Here is a 19,233-nt window from a genome sequence, read left to right on the forward strand (position 1 = left end):
AAAAAAAAGATTTAGTTAAGCCTGCACTACTTTTGTGTGTAGACAAGGCCTCACACACATGCAATCACCCCTTTCTTTCACACATACGATTTCCCTTACACTATATCACTGTTGTTTCTCTCACACACAGGCTATTTCTTATACATCTGCCATGTCTGCACACAAAAGTTGCACCATTTTAACTGAAATTAATTTTTAAATTAAATGTACTTAAATTGTTTTAGTTAAACTGGTGCACATCCCTTTGTGGACACACTTACATCTGTTTACAACTGGCTAATGTTGATTTAGTTTAATACACTGGGGTTTGCACCACGTTGAAAAAAAATACTTTCTCCCCTATTCACCCCCTTTCTCTCACACAAGTAGCTTGTGTCACACTCCTCCCTTCTCAACCTCAGGAACACTGACATCCCCAGCCCCATACCTCACTCTTAAACACCTTCTCGCGGCTCTCCGCTCGTTCCCCATACACCCCCTATACCCCTCACACCACACACACTCCTGCTTTCCCCGTGTCGCTCTCGCTCGCAGTCCCATGCCTGCTTCCCCACTCACACAGCTCTCTCTGGGCGGGCTGCTGTTGAGGGTGGAGTCGAACAGTCCAGACGAGTTGACAGGCAGGTGCGGTGTCCAATGGGAGCTGGGAGAGTGCGGGGCCGAGAGGCGCCTGTCCAATGGCCGCGCTCTGTGGCCAGTTCCCTGTTACCTGTGCGGGTATAAAGGCGGCTGCGTGCGCGGCGCCCCCTCGCTTACACAGTATGGCCGGCGACATTAGCTAGCGCTCGCTCTACGCTCTTCTCTGCAACAGGGGAACACACGGAATACAAGGAACCGAACCGCCTCGCCTGCCCCGCGCCCGCCCGCCCGGACTGTAACCCCCGCGCTCACGCCGCAGCCGCCGCGCACCCAGGCGGTTTCGCTGCTGTTGGTTTTGTTGAAGGGTCACATAACGTTATCTCCTGGAAGGTGACTCGCGGCCGGGGACCCGGCGGCGGCGCGGCCCGTGCAGCAGCAGCAGCCGCCGGGGCGGCCGCCGGGCTGGGGTTAATTTCTGTGGTTGTTGGTTGCCGAGTTGTCGCGCCATGGAGGAGAACGGTGCACACTTCTTCGAAGGGACCGAGAAGCTGCTGGAGGTGTGGTTCGCCCGGGAGCAGCCCTCGCCGCAGGAGCCGCACCAGAGCAAGGGGTCCGGCGATCTCCGCACCATCCCCAGGTTGGCGCGCTGGGGGCGGGCGGAGGGGAGCCGGGCTGCCGCCGGTGGGCGCCGCGAGCCGCTTCGGGGTGCGGTTGGGCTGGGGGGAGGGGCGCGCCTGGCGCTGTTCCGGGTGAGGCTCTGGGGAGGGCGGGGAGCTGTAACCGTCCCCCGTCCTGAGGCGCGGCCTGTGCGTGCCCGGGGTGCCGGCCTGGCTCCGAGTCACCGCCGGCCTGGCCTTGCCAGGTCCGGCCTCACGCGGAGTGTGACCTTCCCCTGCCCTCCAGGGGCCCCGGGCAGCGCCTCGCTCACAGCCCGCCCGCGGCGCGATGCCGGCGAAGGTGTTAGTCAGTGACCGGGCTCTGCGCAGGAGCCATGACACCCGCCTCCACCGCGTGGAGCCCGTAGGGCCCTACTGGCAACATGTGGTGACGGGCCAGGGGAGCCGCGGTGTCCGCGGGGCAGGGGTGTAGTGGGGGCAAGTGTCGCAGTCCTGCCCGCGGCCCGGCGCACGCGGAGGGGCCGCAGCTGCAGAGGCTGCTGCCCGGTGCGCACCCTGCGGCTTGAGTCTGGATTCGGCTAGCGCCTGGCCCTTCCCCTGATAGCGAAACCCAGGAGGGAGCCGCCTTTATGGCGGGATCCCCTGCTGCCAAGCGACCGGACTGAGGAGAAAGGGGTGGGCTGTCACCTGTGTCCAGACCCTCATTAGAGTGGGTATCCACTACCTTCCCCCGCCCACGGAGCCTGCAGTAGGGAGGGAGCGATCGTGTCGTCTTTCTCTGCTGCGGAGGCAGGGCTGGGGGTTCCCTCATGGTGGGTATCGCAACAGCTCCAACTCTGTAATGCGTAGAGCGGGTTCAGATAACAACCTCCCTCCCCCGCAGGAACTATTAATCCGTGGGGATCCCCTGTCTGTGGTTGTGGCGCAGTGGGGCAGCCTGGCAGGCGGTAGGGAGTAGCCCCCTCCCAATGCTGAAGTGTGGCTGGAACCACGATTACACGTGAGTTTCCTGGCTCAGCCTTCTCCTCCTCTCCCTTCCCCCCCTAATCGGGATGCCTTTCCCTATCCCATTGACAAATTCAAGCCAATGAGCTTTGGGTCTGGGGCTGTCGCCCAATGGGCATTTCAGGAATGTGCTGGCGCTTCTTCCACCCCCATTCATGCAGGGGGGAGGAGAGGGCTGGGTCTCTCCTGTGCACGTGCTTCTAACTATTCTGCCTTACGTGGTAGGGACAGCGTCTCTGAGCTGTGGCTGCTCTGTTTTGTTAGTGCAGTATCTAAGACAAACCTGCTGGGGCACAGGTCTTGATTAAAAAGTGTTGGGCGTGACACACATGAGGTTTCTGCTACTCTAGGTTGTCTCACCGGTACAGTGTTGTGTTGCCTGGGAAGGGGTGTCTGCCAAGAGTCACACATCTGTACTCCCTTTGAGTGCTTGGACTGTAAAGGTGGTTAGCAGAAGGATCTGCCACTGAAGTGTTGCCTTCAGATGCTGGAGGTCAGAAGGAAATTAAAGTTGTGAATCTTAGTTGTAGATATATATTTTTAATCTCAAAATTCTGTTTACATGCTTTTAGTACTGTAGAATGAGCATGGGGAAAAGCTTCTATGTAGTTTACATATTTAGTTGTTCAGGCAAATGGAGATGTGTAAGAGAAGTAATGCTACATGTGCACCAGGTCTCTGAATATACCCAAGTTGTGTGTGTGTGTGTTTGTTTATATATTTATTTATTTATTTAAGTAGTGGCACAAAATATATTGAGTACTGTAAACCATCCCTGTTCTGAGGTGTTTACTCTCTGAAAGGGAAAAGAGGGATACAGCATACAAAGCAGAGTGGTCAGGATGATGACTGGCACACCTTAGTTCTATGGCTATCTCCCTAACTTCCTTTCCATCTAGCAATTATTGGTTGGCAAATTTCTTGCAGATTATGGCAGCAGAAGTAGGTCTTAATAATTTGAATCACAGGAGGCATTGCAGATCAGCTAAGGAAAGGCATCCCATGTTCAGAGGGCAGCAGAAATGGTATTGGAAGAATTGGATTGATTGTATCCAGGCTACCATCCTGGGTGCAGAAAAGCTTCTGATTTGGAAAACATACTATCAAGATCTTTGGAGTAGCTCATGGGTCAGAGTGCCAACCACAGGGCAGGTTTCAGAGTAGCAGCCGTGTTAGTCTGTATCCTCAAAAATAACAGGAGTACTTGTGGCACCTTAGAGACTAACAAATTTATTAGAGCATAAGCTTTCGTGGGCTACAACCCACTTCTTCGGATGCATATCAACCACAGGGCAGACTGTCAAGAAGCAGGGCAAAAACACCAAATTGGTTGAGAGTTCTATACTTGGGTTTCACCAAGTAACAGGTGCAAACTCAAGTACTAAAGCCAAACCATGGAGTCACAGACCCCTTAACTACTCTGGTCTATTTTGCCAGCCAGGTAAACTTACCTTTGTGATGGTCCCTTACATCAAAAATCACAATATTCAGGTTACTCCTAGTCCCAAAGGATCAGTCACCCTTGGTCAATTGCACCTTAGACCTCATACCAAAGACAACACTTGATAGACAATCCTATAATCAACTATCTGAAGAGTTAACTAAGAAAAAGAAATAATTTAGAAGGTTAAAGCAGGTAAACATACATGCACAAATGAGTTAGTTTTAGGTTTCCTCTGGCAAGATACAAGGTTTCCTGAATTGCAGTTCCATTTACTCCATAGCAAGGTTTCTGTGTCCTGTCCCTCATGCTCCATTTGAGGCATGCAAGGGGACGGACTTTCAATGGGAGCTGGGCACCTAAGCGCTCTTTGTGCCTTGGAAAATCTCACCTTTAAAATAGAACAGTAAAACTAATTAAACCAGTGCAAGTTGTATGTAGAGAAGGGTTTATTTGCCAAATCTATAGCTCTAGAAGTATGGAAACAAAGGCCTAAAACTTGCACTTCAAGAAACTAGGCACACTTATTCGTATGGATTATTTTCTTCAATTGAATCAAATGGAGAGGAAGCATATGCTGACTTCTTTCCTTGTCTGTTCAATAGTCACTCTGCAACAGGGTGAATTTGATTTAAATCACTAGTCAGGAAGACTCAATTAATCATGGATTTCTACATAAGAGTGCATTCTTGTTGGTTGTTATAACCTTAATGCATATTCTTCACAACTCAGATGTAGGTTTCATTTTTAGAAGGTACACACTATACGTTTTTAAAGTGATTTACTTTGAAAACTTTTCCGATTAGTTTTACAGCTATATCTGAAAATGAATGATTGTTTGGTTATTTCATTTACCAAAGGTAATTGAAGCAGATATTTATGAAGTCACTGGGAGGTGAACTTCTCCAATTCAACGGGTTTAATCATTAATATTTGGAGGATTTTCTTGCCATGCTGTATTAGGAGGAGAACATTACTGGACAGACATTTAAATTGTTTTATTTAACTAAAACATTATGTATTCTGGATTTTTTTCTTCAGCAGCAAACACATATTTTAACAAAACAAGCATATGAATTTTTGAATTTAAACATTCAAGTTTTTTAAAATCAGGTTTGCTTTTGTTAAAATTGTTTTTAACTAAAATAGTTAAATTAAATATTTAAAAAAAAATTAAATCGACTGTCAGCCAGGTCAACATGAGAAACTTAAAATATTGGCTTCTGTAGCTAACTCAGTTGTCTTCACCTTCATTTTCCTGTTTGTTCATAACCTGAAAAAGAAAAACAAGCTTTCCTGCTTTTTCAGGTCCCAAATGATTTCTCAATTTGGCATGAATTAGTCCAAAGGAAGAAAATATTCTTTTTACACCAGCAGAAGAAGCTACTGCTGTTAAAAGTGAGAGTATCACTTCAACGGTCTCTAAATCCAAGTGCTTAAGTGACTTCCACCAGTTCACTGGTGTGACTTTCTTTAAAACATCATCAGCAAACATATTTCTTGAATGGTTCTTATTCCCAAACTGGGTCTCTTTTACGGCCTGCTTTCCCTTTTAGTGAGAATGGTATGGTAGATCTCAAATCAATGAAGGCTACACTCAGAAAGACCTCAAGGTTTCAGAAATATGCTGCTCAAACAGTTTCACTTCTGTTTCTACTGCCTGTCCCCCCTTTCTCAAATTTATCTCCAGACTACTTCTCCTTGTGCAGATCTATTCCACCCCCAACAATCTTGCACTTTTAGAGAGTGGTAAGGGATTGACTCTGTGTACACCTTTGCAGAGGGACAATAGGGTTGAGGTCTGTTATTTCTCACCTATTTATTTATTTAAAAGCATTTTTGCTGTTAACAAGCATGTTATCTCTGGAGACAAATCCACAATTTGAGAACTGCAAAACTAGGCATCTCTGATGGTATCTTCTAGAATGAGCTCTGAGTCCCATTGGGTAGATAGAGAGATTAACCTAAATCTATATAGAAGCCCCTGGAACTCCATAAGATTGGGTTCCTAATCCATTAACTATTGGAACTCATTTACAAAATTTTTCTTAAACATTACATGAATATATTTTCTCATACTATAGAATCAGAATTTATAATCCCTATTCCATTATCTGAATTTGAGATATCTTTGAGCTATAATGTATCTTAATTAAAACTATCTGTAGATGAATTTTTTCTCAAAAAGCATTTAAATTTGATTTAAATAAAAAGTTTTTATTTTTTAAAAAAATCATTGATTTTTATCCACCCTACTCTGCAATCTATTTTAAGTACATACTATATTCTTCATTTTTCTCCATAACTCTAGAGTAGTAAATATAAGAACATAAGGTGCATCTAGCCCAGTATCCTGTCTTCTGATAGTGGCTAGTACCGGGTGCCCCAGGGGGAATGAACAGAATAAGTAATCATCAAGTGATCCCTCCCCTGTCGCTTATTCCCAGCTTCTGGCAAACAGAGGCTAGGGACACCATTCCTACCCACCCTGAAATCCAGAGAAACCCTGTGATCCAGAATAATTTTTAAGAGGTTTATTTCATTAATTGCAGAATGATATATTCATGCATATAACTTTGGGAAGTCATTTCTAAATATGGTTCATTGCTTTTCAAGGAATTATTATTCAGAGGCTGTTAAAGCTCACTTTTACTTATGAAATCATAGCTACTAACTCTTTTGAACAGCCACTCAAGCTTCTCACTTTTTAAAATGTAATCAAAGATTTAAGAACGTCTGTGCTTTGATTCATGGGTCTTAATTACCATGAAATCCTGAAGAAAATAAGTTAAAATCTTATGTTGAACAGTACTGCATACTGTTTTCTCTAATTGAAAATTCCTTATACTTAAGTTTGTGTTGGCACATCCCAAATATATACCAATTCCTCTGACAAACAAGATCATGTAAAGAAGTGAAATAAAAATTTCCTCATGGAAGAAATCTATATACCTAATTATACTTAATATTTAGATCACTGAGCATTTAATTGTAATACTGTTACAATTATTGCTGTTTCTTAAAGTAAATCTTCACATGTGAACTAAATTGGTGAAGGCAATTTGCGAATACAAACTTCTGAAATTCTTACATCAAACTCTCTCTGCAAACATCCATATTACACAAGTTAGCATTGCTCTTCTATTAAAATGGTAGTTAAATATCAACATTTTTAGTTGTTAATTGGATGCAAATAACTAAAAAACCTTTCTTTATAATATGCTTACAACTAAGTGTAAGCTGGCCCCTTCATGTTCTGATGGACACTGCAAGACAAAAATAGGCAGGAATCATAAGATAAGAACTCTGGGGCATTCAACACTATTCTCTGCAGAAAGCTCTTTTCCATTGGTGATACTACACTTTTAAGTTTGCTTTACAATTCCGTGGTGGTCTTCACCACTTGGTTTGAAACGAAAATTGGAACAGTCAGAAAGATTCCTGGGAGGTGTATAAAATCTTCACGTGTGTATAAAGTACAGTGAACACAGTTTGCTTCCTACGTAACTTTGTGCATCTTTAGAATTCTCATAGAGCTTTGGTAAAGATTAAGTCAATTTTTTTGTAGAGAGCTTGGGAAAAGTTTACTTTTTTCTCATGTCACTAATGCTGGTAGTATGACTAGATGGAAATGTCAATGTGGACCATACTTACCTTCGGATGGTCCACCTCTCTTCACATTCAAAATAGCACCATATACCTGTGGCAACTACAATAACTGCATATATGGAAAAGCAGTATTAGGAAAGCTTGTGTTGTCAGCTATATTTTAGAGCAGTTTAGCAACTGAAATAAGGAATAGCTAGCATCATATGACTGGTCAGCTCTATGACCACCAAGAACTTTTGTAATGCATTATACTCAGTTTAAGAGCTGAATAATTACCATAAAAATAAAATTAAAAAGCGGACCATACCAAAAGAAATCATAACTATGTAGTCTTAGTAGTGACAGTTCTGTTTAGATAAAAGTTTAATTGGTATAGAATTGCATTGCACACACTGATATGAACTTACTTAAAGCAAGCAATTACTTAGCTGCCATTTAATGTTTTGGATGGACTTCTTTCAGCTTGAGAAATTGAGTGAATCTTTGCTTCTAGATTTAAATTGTTGTACTCTCTACAGATGTAGCCTGAACTTAAATTCTGGTAATGTGTAAGGAACATAAAGTATGGACTAAGGTCCCCTTTGAACTACCAGGCAAACATAACTGATATTGATTTACATAGCTTCAGTAATAGAAATTAAGTTCTGAATCAGTATATGAAACAGTTTGAACCTGAAATCTGTAATGGCTAAAAACAGCGCTGTTTACACCAAACATGGTGGATTTAAAAAAAAATAAAGAATTTATTTAAATTAAATATAAACTCATTTCAAATTTAATTTGAAATTGGCAGTTGTTTAAGGCCTAAACTTACTATGATCTATTTTTGTGTTTAATTTAAACGATTAAGCAGTAGTGTTTGTAGCTGACGTTTTAAAGTTATACCACTGAACTGCTGATGGAAGTTGTTGGCTAAGCATCTGGAACCAGAGTTTAAATGCTGAACCAGCTTTTGACAGCAGAGTAGCTGCCTCTTCTGCAGGTGTTCAGGGAATATTTTCTTTTCAGTTTATTCAGTTTGGTTCAATTACTAGTTCATTCAGAGTTAAGAAATCATTTGAGTGATAAAGCTGGAAGGTTTGTTTTTATTTTCCAATCTAGTTTGAGGGGATGAGATGTACTAATTGTAAAATCTTGGAGGACATGGTGACCAGAAACAATAAGTTCAGATAATAATTTAATACATCAGTTTTAAAGGCAAAACATATTTTGATAAACTTTTAAATGTATCCAGCACATTTAAGGTAGTTTTCTTTAAAGTAAATGCTGTTTTTGTGTATTTTTAATCAAATTTGAATTTCCATCCGAATAGTTTTTTACAAATCACAAATAAAAAATATCTAGTAAGTCATGCACCATTTTCTAACAAAATAAAAGGTAAAAATTAAGAATCTGAATAAATGTAAATTATATAATTGTCTAAATACATATGTAGATATAGTGCATCCTCCTGGTTAGCAAGATGTCTCAAGTTTAGTGTAAAGGCTGTATTTAGTTGCAGATAAACATGTTTTAAAGGTTACCAAACGGTGAGAATCAACCTTTCTTTAGAAAAATAACTGAAGTACAAATGTAAAACGCAACTAAAACTTATTTAAATCAAGGTTTTTTGCTTGCTGTTTGAAATGATGATTAAAATTGGTAATTTAAATAATTTTGATTTAAATCAGTCCACCCTGTCATCAAGTTGTATATGAAATAGGGGAACTACTACAGGAATCCTTTTTCTCCTGGGCAATGAAGGTCTGACTGTGATAACTCATGAAAGTTGTCTCCTCGACTTCAGTGGAACTACTTGTGCATGAATAGACCACTCGCATGAGTGGGAATTCCAGAATGGGCCCTCACAGTTAATAGTTGCGTGTTTAGAATAAAAATCTGACACCACTGGTAAATCTTAAGGTTATTAGTAATCCATAGTTGCAGCAATAAGACACTTCATACTACTTAGTACAGGTAGAATCTTAAGTACTGTTTGTATTTAATTGACTGGTCTGTAATAATGTTCCTATACAACTAGCTTTTATAGTAGCAATATGCATTTATAGGCCACAAAGGAGCGCACAGTCTTGAAATAGCATTTATTCAAATAGTTTAGCAACTTAAGATCAAAATGTGCTTCCATGCAAACTTTTCTTCTTTCAAAACATCTGAAGAAAGTCTGGATTCTTACTATTTTTAAATCCATCATTCTGTTTCAGATGTTACTCAGACATTTGTTTGACTCAAAGAAAAATAACAGCCACTTTTTCACACAGCAATGTTGGTGCATCAACTAAGACGACTTCAAGTTCGGGGAAAAAAGTACTTAAAAGATTAAGCTGACTTTTAAACATTGGGTAAAATATAGAACAAACAATTCAAAGGGGCATGCAATTTGAAATCTAGTCAGTTTAAAATAAGTTAAAAGTAGCTTCATGTTCTGGGCTTCCTAAACCTCCTGACAATTGGAGTTTCCCTTTTTTCCGCATTAAAAATCTCTCGCCTGTGCGTTACTTTGTGCATTACCTTTAATCAAGTAGGAAAACAATAGACAGGTATTTCTAAGCTGATGTCCCTTTAGCTTTTCCACATTGAAAAATATAATTGTAAATGGAGCATTATTCTGGAAAATAGTTTAATAACTACCTATTGAATAGATAGCTGGTCTGCATTACAGCATTTCACCTTGGATTTTAAATGTCTGGCTATGAATGTCCCCATTATCAGACTGCTGGCACTGTTCATTTAGCCAACCTCTGTGTTCCTGCTTTCTGATTGCTGAGCATAATCATCTGACAGGCAATTAATGCAAAGCAGTACAGCCTGACTTCCCTGGTCATTGCTATATGAATTCTCCCAGTGAACCATGCTTAACCTGCTAGTGAACTAGTTAAGAAATACTTCTGGATGGGCAGAAGATACTTTTGGAAGGGGCAGGATATCTTTATACAAGTGATCTGGTATTTGAGTATCCTGTAACAAACAATCTTGTGGCGGAGTATGAAATGGAGTGAAATCCATTTTAAGTTGCTACCCTAGGATCAGCAAAAATCAGTTGCCTAGTTGAGTTAATCAAACAAAGTTGAATGAAACTCTGTGAGAAACCTTGTCTTAAACTTGTCTTCTGGAGATGATTCGTCATAGGGTCGGTCTACACCAGAGACTTCTGCACATTGTAGTTCCCTACGATAAATGTGTTACAATGATGTAAATAAAAAGCAACCTATAGCAGTGTCTTGCCTCCAAATTGATCTGTATTGGTGTAAATCACTTTTATATTGATGCAGTATAGTAGTGGGGGGGTTATATTGGTGTAGCTATAGTTACATGAGTGCAAAAGTCTCTGGCATAGACAAGCCCTTAGTGTGGTCATTCTGAACCTTTGCCATACCTGGACTCCTCCTCCTTCCCAGTTAGCAATATAGAAATGGTTTGGTGGTCACAACTCAGACACCTGTTTGTAATCACAGGTTGAGAACCCATGCCATATTCTGCCTCTGCAGATAAACTTTCAGAATAAAGTAGTACTTCACTGATGAGCATTCTGCAAGGGCTGAGCTACATTCAGCAAGGAAAAATCCTTGTTTCTTTGAATTTAAAAACACCATTCAGAACTTTCCTTGTGAAAGTCAGCAAGTACCAGTGTGGAAGAAGAGCTGCTGCTGAGTGCCCATTTCCTTTCATAAAATAGATGAGGCATGCATTTACCAAGTAAAAGTTGTAAACTTCAAAGCCTTATCAAGTACTTTTGTCAGTTCTGCTGGCATTGCTTGGCTTCCAAAGCTTTCTGGTGAATTGAATGACAAGTCCAAATGGCTTTTGTGGTACAATAGACTTGATTCTAGTCACAAGGCTGCTGTGTTGCTCAGGCACAATCCGAGCAAATACCAATCCAGCCCAAATATGAGACTGTTTCATTGATTTCAAGGCTAGAAGGGGACCACTGTGATCATCTAGTCTGATCGCCTGTACAATCCAGGCCATAGAACCTTCCCCAAAATAATTTCTAGAGCATATCTCTTAGGAAAACATTCAGAGATGGAGAATCTACCATGACCCTTGGTAAATTGTTCAATGGTTAATTATTCTCACTGTTAAAAATAGGTGCTTTATTTCCAGTCTGAATGTGTCTAACTTCAACTGCCAGTCATTGAGTTTTGTTATCTGTCTTTGCTAGGGTGAAGATCCCATTATCAAATTTTTTTTGTCCGTATAGGTACTTATAGACTGTAACCAAGTCACCCTTTAATCTTCTCTTTAAGATATAGTGATAGCTGCAGGGAGCTCAATCTATGCCATGTTTTCTGATCCTTTAATCATCTTCATGCCTCTTCTCTGAACTGTCTCCAATTTATCAACATCCTTCTTGAGTTACGGACACCAGAACTGGATACAGTATTCCAGCAGTGGTCACACCAGTACCAAATATAGAGGTAAAATAATCTCTCTGCTCTTTGAGATTCCCCTGTTCATGGATCCAAGGATTGCATTAGCCCTTTTGGCAACAGTCTCTCATTGGGAGCTCATGTTCAGCTCATCCTTCTCCATGACCCCTAAATGTTTTACAGTCACTGCTTCCCAGGATAGAGTCCCCCATCTTTTAAATATGGCCTACATTCTTTGTTCCTAGATGTGTATATATTTAGCCATATTAAAACATAGTTTGCTTGAGGCCAAGCAATCCGGCTTGCTCTGTATCAGTGACCTGTCCTCTTTCCTTATTTTACCACTCCCCTAATATTTGTTATCTGCAAACTTTCAAGGATTTTGGTTTTCTTCCAGGTCACTGATAAAAATGTTAAATAGCATAGGACCAAGAACCGATCCCAGTGGGACCCCTCTAGAAACGCCCTCGAAATGCTGATTCCCCATTTCTAACTACATTTTGAGACCTATCAATTTGTCAGCTTTTAATGTGTGCCCTGTTAATTTTATCATTCTAGTTAATCAAAATGTCATGTAGTACCAAGTAAAATGCTTACAAAAATTTCAGTTTATTATATCAACACTATGGCCTTTATTAACCAAACTTGTATTCTCATAAAAAGAGTCAAGTTAGAAAGAATCCATCTTCCATAAACCCAAGTTGATTGGCATTACTTATATTACCCTCCTTTAATTCATTATTAATCAAGTCTACTATCAGTCATTCCGTTATCTTACCTGGGATCAGTGTTAAACTGACAGGCCTATAATTACCTGGGTCATTCCCTTCTTAAATAATGGCACAACGTTACCTTTTTTGCAATCTTTTGGAACTTCCCCAGTGTTCCAAGAGCTGTTGAAAATAAACATTATGGTCCAGCAAGTTCCTCAGCCAGCTTTTTTAAAACTGTTGGATGCAAGTTATCTGGACTTACTGATTAAAACATTTTTAACTTTAGTAGCTGCTGTTTAACATCCTCCAGAGATGCTAGTAGAATGAAAGTGTTAGCATATGACTGTATCATCTGTTTTTCCCAAATACAGAACAAATATTTACTGAACACTTCTGACTTTTCAGTATTGATAATTGTGCCATTTCCATCTAGTAATGGACCAGTGCTGTTAGGATTCTTTGTTTTACTTTTAAACTCTTTATTATCCTTAACTCTGGTGGCCATAGACTTTTCCTTGTCCCTTTGGTTATCTGATCAATTTGCTAACAATTCCTATTTTCTGATTTATATTTATGCTGTCTTCCCCTTTCTTCCATTTATTTTATATTTTTATTTTTATAGGTCACTTCCCTTCCCTTCTAAACTAGGTTGTTTTTAACCGATATAGTCTTCCTTGAGTGTGGCTTTTTGGACCTCTAGTAAAGTCCTTAAACAATTCGCAATTATCATTCACATTTTTCCTATTAAATTGTTCCAGCTAATTTGGCTCAGTTTTCAGTTTTGTGAAACTGACGTTTTCAAGAACCTTATATATTACTGGTTTGGACTTCATTCGGTTTGCACTTTATAAATGTGATTAAGTTATGATCACGTGTACCTAAACTACAGTTAGCTCTTAGTTGTGTGATTAGTTCCTCTTTATCCCTCAGATGAGGTCTAGTGTAGAATTCCCCTGTGTTGGAGGCAACATTTTTTGAGTTAGGAAATTGTCATCTATAATACTTAAAAATTCTGTGGGTGTTGTAGTATTGGTGCATGGTATGTCTAGCATATGTTTTGAAGTCCTCCATGATCTCACAGCTTTTTTTCCTACACATGATAGGTAGTTGTGTAAGGAGCCAATCATCCTGTTCCCTGGTATGATTTGGTGGTCTGTAGCAGATGCCAACTACCGTAATACACATCTTGTACTTTATCTGTTAGGATGTTGATCCACAAGCTTTCAAAAACATTTTCTTCCAAGTTATCAGTGACTCCCAAAACATTTTTTGACTGAGTGCTACTCCCATTCCTGTTTTTGCTCACTTGATCCTTTCTAAATAGGTTACAACCATTGATTTCAATAATCCAGTCATGGAGATCATTCCCTTTCAGGTTTCGTAATACCAACTAGGTGGAATTTATGTTCCTAAATGAGCAGTTCCAATTCCTCTTGTTACCCATGCTCTTGCTATCAGTATATAGGCAAATGAAGAATTTCTTCATGTCCTTTGGTTCCTTGATAGATTTTTGTGCTAAATGAGTGCTTGTATCTTCCCTCTTTTTACTCTCCCTTTGTTGTTAGTTTAGTGCCCTCCTGACTACTTTGGCCAGCCTGGCTCTTAGGAGATTGGTTCCCTTTCTACTGAGATGGAGGTCATCTAAACTATGCAATCTCCTTTTACCATAGAAGGTGATTGGTGTTCCACAATATCAAACATCTACACCACTTACCTAGCTAGTACTTCACTTCCAAAGTCTTCTGCCTTGTCTTCCTTTGCTCACAGCACAGGAAGAAACTGTGATCACTTGGAAATTCTTCTCCTTCAACACCCTTCCAAGTACCCTGAAGTCTTGTCTGATCTGTGATATCCCACAATGCAGTGTCATTAGTGATATGAACCATCATGAATAGATCCTTGCCCATTAACTTGAGAATCCTATTCATTGTTAGAGTGATGTCTCATGTTTTGGCTCTGGAAAGGCAGCATACCATTCTGTTGTCCTGTGCCTTGCAGAATGGTTTTTTCAGTTCTTCCAAGTATTGAATCCCCAACAAGAATAGTCTGTCATCTTTAGACAGTTGGAGAACTCTTCGTAGGCAAACTTGATTTTTTTTTTTCTTACAGGTTGAGTTGAGCTACCATCTTCAGGGTTAGATGGTGTCCCGTACATTCCCTTGGACCAGCTGGATCTTGAGATCTTCCACAGTTTTCATGTTGAGGACCTGGTATCGATTGGAAACTGCTAGCTGTGTGGAATTCCTCCTGGTCCTCTCTTCTCTGGTAGCCACAGCCTGCCCATCTTCATCTGTCCCCAGCTGTGAAGAGCACCGCTGTGACCTCTTCTCATGCTTACACACTGTCAGGTCTCCCCTGACTTCCTCTTTTTCTGATTCTTTGGTGGCCAGCTCCTTTTGTTCTTGAACCTGATGGTTCCTGTACCTGGCTGTCTAGGAACTCCTCAGCGTCTCTGCTTGCCCCTTAATCTAAGAATCTTTCTCCACTACAGCCACCAACTTGCATTTCATGCACAGGAAGTGACTTCTGACTTCAGACAGAAAAGAAAACATGGCACATCTGTGGCAAGTCACCACAACTGTTCTGTTGCTGGTCATCTTGAAATCTGAGTGGGACCTGGAAGGAAGAAAAATATCACTTTCTCTAAGCTCCTGCTATAACTGTTTTCTGCCTCTATTCGTGGCTCTGGAATTTGCCTGGGAACTGACTTTTTATACCAAGTCACTCTGCTTAGCTCATTTCAGCTCTGCCCCTCACCACCAGGCAGCAGTTAACTCAGACTTCAGACAGTGGGACTGATTAACGCTCCACATTTCAGTCTCAGGGCATGTCTACAAACTTTAAGTCGACATACAGGCACCGGAGTAATTAAGTTGTTTGTGCATGTCCACGCCACGGTCCTTGTGTCGGTGGAGTGCATCCTCACTAGCAGTGCTTGCATGCATAGCCACGGGGGTTTGGGAAGGGCTTGCAAACAGGGGTGACTAGGAACATGGCTTCAGCATCCCATGATATACTTTTCTTCCTCCCCTGATTTTATCTGCAACCCATAATATTTTCCAAAAGGCTGGCATAACTGTGCATATACCATCTCTAGCGAAATATGGATCCAGACAGCTGTGCACTATTGTGAGCATTACAAAAACTGTACCTTATCCAGTGGTATTTTCAGAGAGAAGCTGCTGCACGGAACATTGCAATGTCCTTCAAGTAGCCTTGCTGGAAGCCATGGAACAAAACAATTCCTGGTTGCTGGCAGTCGCGCAGCAGCTGAACACAGTGGTGTGCCAATTCTGGTCCTGAGAAGCAAGCTGATTGGTGGGATTGCATCGTTATGCAAGTATGGGATGATGAGCAGTGGCTGCAGAACTTTTATACACATAAGGCCACTTTCGAGGAACTGTGTGCTGAGCCCTCCCCTGCAGTGCAGCAACACTAAAATGAGACGTGCTCTAATAGTGGGAAAAGCGAGTGGCGATTGCTGTGTGGAAGCTTTCAATGCCAGATTGCTACTGGTCAGTGGGGAATCAATTTGTAATCCACTGTGTGGGTTGCTGTGATCCAAGTATGCAGGGCCATTAATAGTCTTCTCCTAAGAAGGGTCACTCTGGGCAATGTGCAGGAGATACTGGATGGTTTTGCTGCAATGGGGTTCTCCAACTGCAGTGGAGCGATAGCATGCATATCCATATTGGCACCAGACCACCATTGTCAGAGTACATAAACAGCAAGGGATACTTTTCTATGGTGGTGCAAGTGCTGGTGGATCACATGGGGAGGTTTTACTGACAACGTGGGATGGTCCGGGAAGGTGTCTGATGCATGCATCTTTAAGAACACAGGTCTGCTCAGAAAGCTGTAAGCAAGGACTTGTTTTCCAGACTACAAAATCACCATTGATGTTGAAATGCCAATAGTGATCCTGGGAGGTCCAGCCTACCCCTTACTCCCATCGCTCATGAAGCCGTACACCAGACATCTGGACCGCAGCAATGAGCGGTTAAACCAGGGGTCGGCAACCTTTCAGAAATGGTGTGCTGAGTCTTCATTTATTCACTCTAATTCAAGGTTTCACGTGCCAGTAATACATTTTAACGTTTTTAGAAGGCCTCTTTCTATGAGCCCCCTGGACCAGTGGCCAGGACCCAGGCAGTGTGAGTGCCACTGAAAATCAGCTCGTGTGCCGCCTTTGGCACACGTGCCATAGGTTGCCTACCCCTGGGTTAAACAATAGGCTCAGCAAGTGCAGAATGGTTGAATGTGCCTTTGGCCATTTGAAGAGTTGCTGACGTGAAGCAGTGTATCTCAGAGAGACTTTGAAAACCCATTTTATTAATGACTGTGATGGGGCAGTGCCCCTCATTGTCTGGCAAAGGATTAATAGCAGCTCTTGGAGCAGCTGCGCAAAACCCAACCAACCAACCAAGGCTTAGAAGCAGCCAATCAGGGCCAGGTTGGGTCCTATAAGAAGGGCTGCAGGGAAGAGAGGAGCTGAGTTTGTCCCTGGAGCTTGAGGGAGAAGGACTGGCTGCCTGTAGAGAGAAGTACCTGGGACAGGGCAGTGCTGGGCAGGGTTGGGGGAACAAGCAGAGCTCCCAGACTGTGGCCTTGATATAGGGGCCAAGTAGGTGCTGGGGCTATGGGGAAGCGGCCCAGGGAAAGCAGGTAGCAGCAGAGGGGAAGGAGAGGCAGTGAGCGCCTGCAATAGGGTCCCTGGCTTGGGGCCCAGAGTAGCGGGTGGGCCTGGCCCTGCTCCCCCTTTGCCCCACTGGCTGCCAAGGGAAGTGGCCAGCCAAAGGACTGCAGTTTGCCCCAAGCAAGGGGCTGGACTAGGGGCTGCAGTTCACCACTGCAGCAAGAAGCCAGGCGAAGGACTGCTGGTTCACCCAGAAGGGGGAGATAACGGAGTTGGGGCACAGCCGGAGGGCCATGCTCTGAAGAGGACGCCGTAGTCTGGAACAACGCGGGTCCCCAGAGATGGTGGAGAAGCAGTGACGGAAAGTGAGACACCACAAGAGGAGGATGCCCTGCTGATGGACAGAGCTAATTCCCGAAGAAACCAGCAGGAGGCGTCACGGTGGTGAGCACAACCTGTTACAATGACCCACAGTAATGTGTGGTGCTTTTCTGTGTTGTGCCTACCAATTGTCTGAACCTTGCTGTGACTGCTGTGTATGTAGTGATGTTACCTTGGAAAAAATACCTGTTGCTTTGCTCTGAAAATAATGTACAGCCCCCGCTCACTAGCACCAGTAGAGCTGCCTCCCAACCTACTGCTGGAAGACCATCACTGGGGAGAAATTCCATTCAGCCTTGGCCCTTCCAAAGGTACTGCTGGTGAATGGGGGATGTACTTGATGCCTGGGGAATGTGCATTGACCCAGCAACTCATCTGTGTTGGGGGCTGAAACAGTGGCTGCCATGAGTGAGGGGAGTGTGGGCTGCTGCTTAGAGTGTGGAAGGGATGGGAGCCAGGACTCCTGACTTCCATTCACCACTCCGGGTCTTTGAAGTTGTGCTCACACCCCCTTGCCTCAGTATCCCCCTCTTTGCCTCCCCACACTTTGAATTAATAAATATTTCATTTTCAAGACATGGACTTTTAGTTTCTCTCTGTGTGTGTGTGTGTGTGTGTGCGCGCGTGCAAAAAAAAATTTGACAAAGAATTAAACCTTGGAAAGATGGGAATACGATGCGGGGGGGAAACACATTCATCTCTTTAAAAATCAGTGTGTGGCTGAGATTCTGTGCATCCTTGCCTGAGGCTGAGCGGAAGGGATATTGCATTTGCCCCCCACACCTAATGGAATGTGTGTGGAGGGAGGGGGGAGTACAGCGATGTTGGAATGCAGTTCTGCAGGGGCTGCAGAGGGAGTCAAGCCTCAAGCTGTTTCTCCTGTAGGACATTCAGATGCCTCAACATGTCTTTGTTCCTTCAGAATCCCCATCATCACCATCTCTGTGCCATGCTCATTCTTAGGGGCTTTTCTCCTCCTCATAATGTCTGTGTCCATGTTTTCTGCAAGAGCAATCTTCCATGCCCTGTGCTCAGTTTCCACTGTCCCAGAGGTATTCATTATCTCATTAAATGTTACAGGAGTACTAGTGGCACCTTAGAGACTAACAAATTTATTAGAACATAAGCTTTCGTGGGCTACAACCCACTTCTTCGGATGCATCCGAAGAAGTGGGTTGTAGCCCACGAAAGCTTATGCTCTAATAAATTTGTTAGTCTCTAAGGTGCCACTAGTACTCCTGTTATTTTTGCGGATACAGACTAACACGGCTGCTACTCTGAAACCTGTCATTAAATGTTGTCATGCATTCTCTTTCGCCTTTGTCTTATCTGGGAGACCCTCTCCGCTGGTGTGGAGGAAGTGTAAAGGCTACACTTTCAGCTGTAAAACAAGCACAGCACAAAGGGACCGTTGTCAGTGCAAACTTGCCATATAAAAATCCTTCCCCTGAATCTATGCAAGTGTAAAGCAGAACATTTTCATTTCTACAAGGTATTCATTGAACTTGTTTGCTGTCCTAGCCATGGTGAGTAGGGCAAGGGAGCTGGACCATCTGCAGTGGGCGGGGGGGCCAGGAGGGGACAACACCCGCAGCAGAACTGTAGGTGCCCAGGGGACCATGCCACCTTCCCTTTCTAACATGAACATTGTCTGGAGGTCAGGGTCTGGCATTCCCCCTCCCAAACTGCAAGACGAGGCGGTGAGGGGTATGTGTCTGTGCATGTGATGGCCTGTGGCCACTGAAACATTTTCCTTTTCTTCCCCTGCCACTGTTAGCCTCCCAGGGTAGCCCGGGACACAGTGGGAGGCCTGGACCATCTATCTGTCCCATGCGGGGGGGGTGCCCAAGAGCAGCCCTTGACCTGTGTCCTCGCACCTTGTCTG

At 43.0% G+C, this 19,233-nt stretch overlaps 1 protein-coding gene across 1 annotated transcript in view; it reads left to right on the plus strand.

Annotated features, from left to right (window-relative positions):
* Nucleotides 1–1,085: 1,085 nt before the first annotated feature.
* The window catches only part of AMD1 (adenosylmethionine decarboxylase 1), a 45,904-nt gene continuing 27,756 nt past the window's right edge, over nt 1,086–19,233 (plus strand). Inside the window, exon 1 of the mRNA XM_065400694.1 lies at nt 1,086–1,216. Within this exon, the coding sequence (XP_065256766.1) occupies nt 1,086–1,216 (131 nt within the window). The remainder of the gene's footprint in view (nt 1,217–19,233) is intronic.

This window comes from Emys orbicularis, chromosome 3 (genome assembly GCF_028017835.1).
Source record: "Emys orbicularis isolate rEmyOrb1 chromosome 3, rEmyOrb1.hap1, whole genome shotgun sequence".
Lineage (NCBI taxonomy): Eukaryota > Metazoa > Chordata > Testudines > Emydidae > Emys > Emys orbicularis.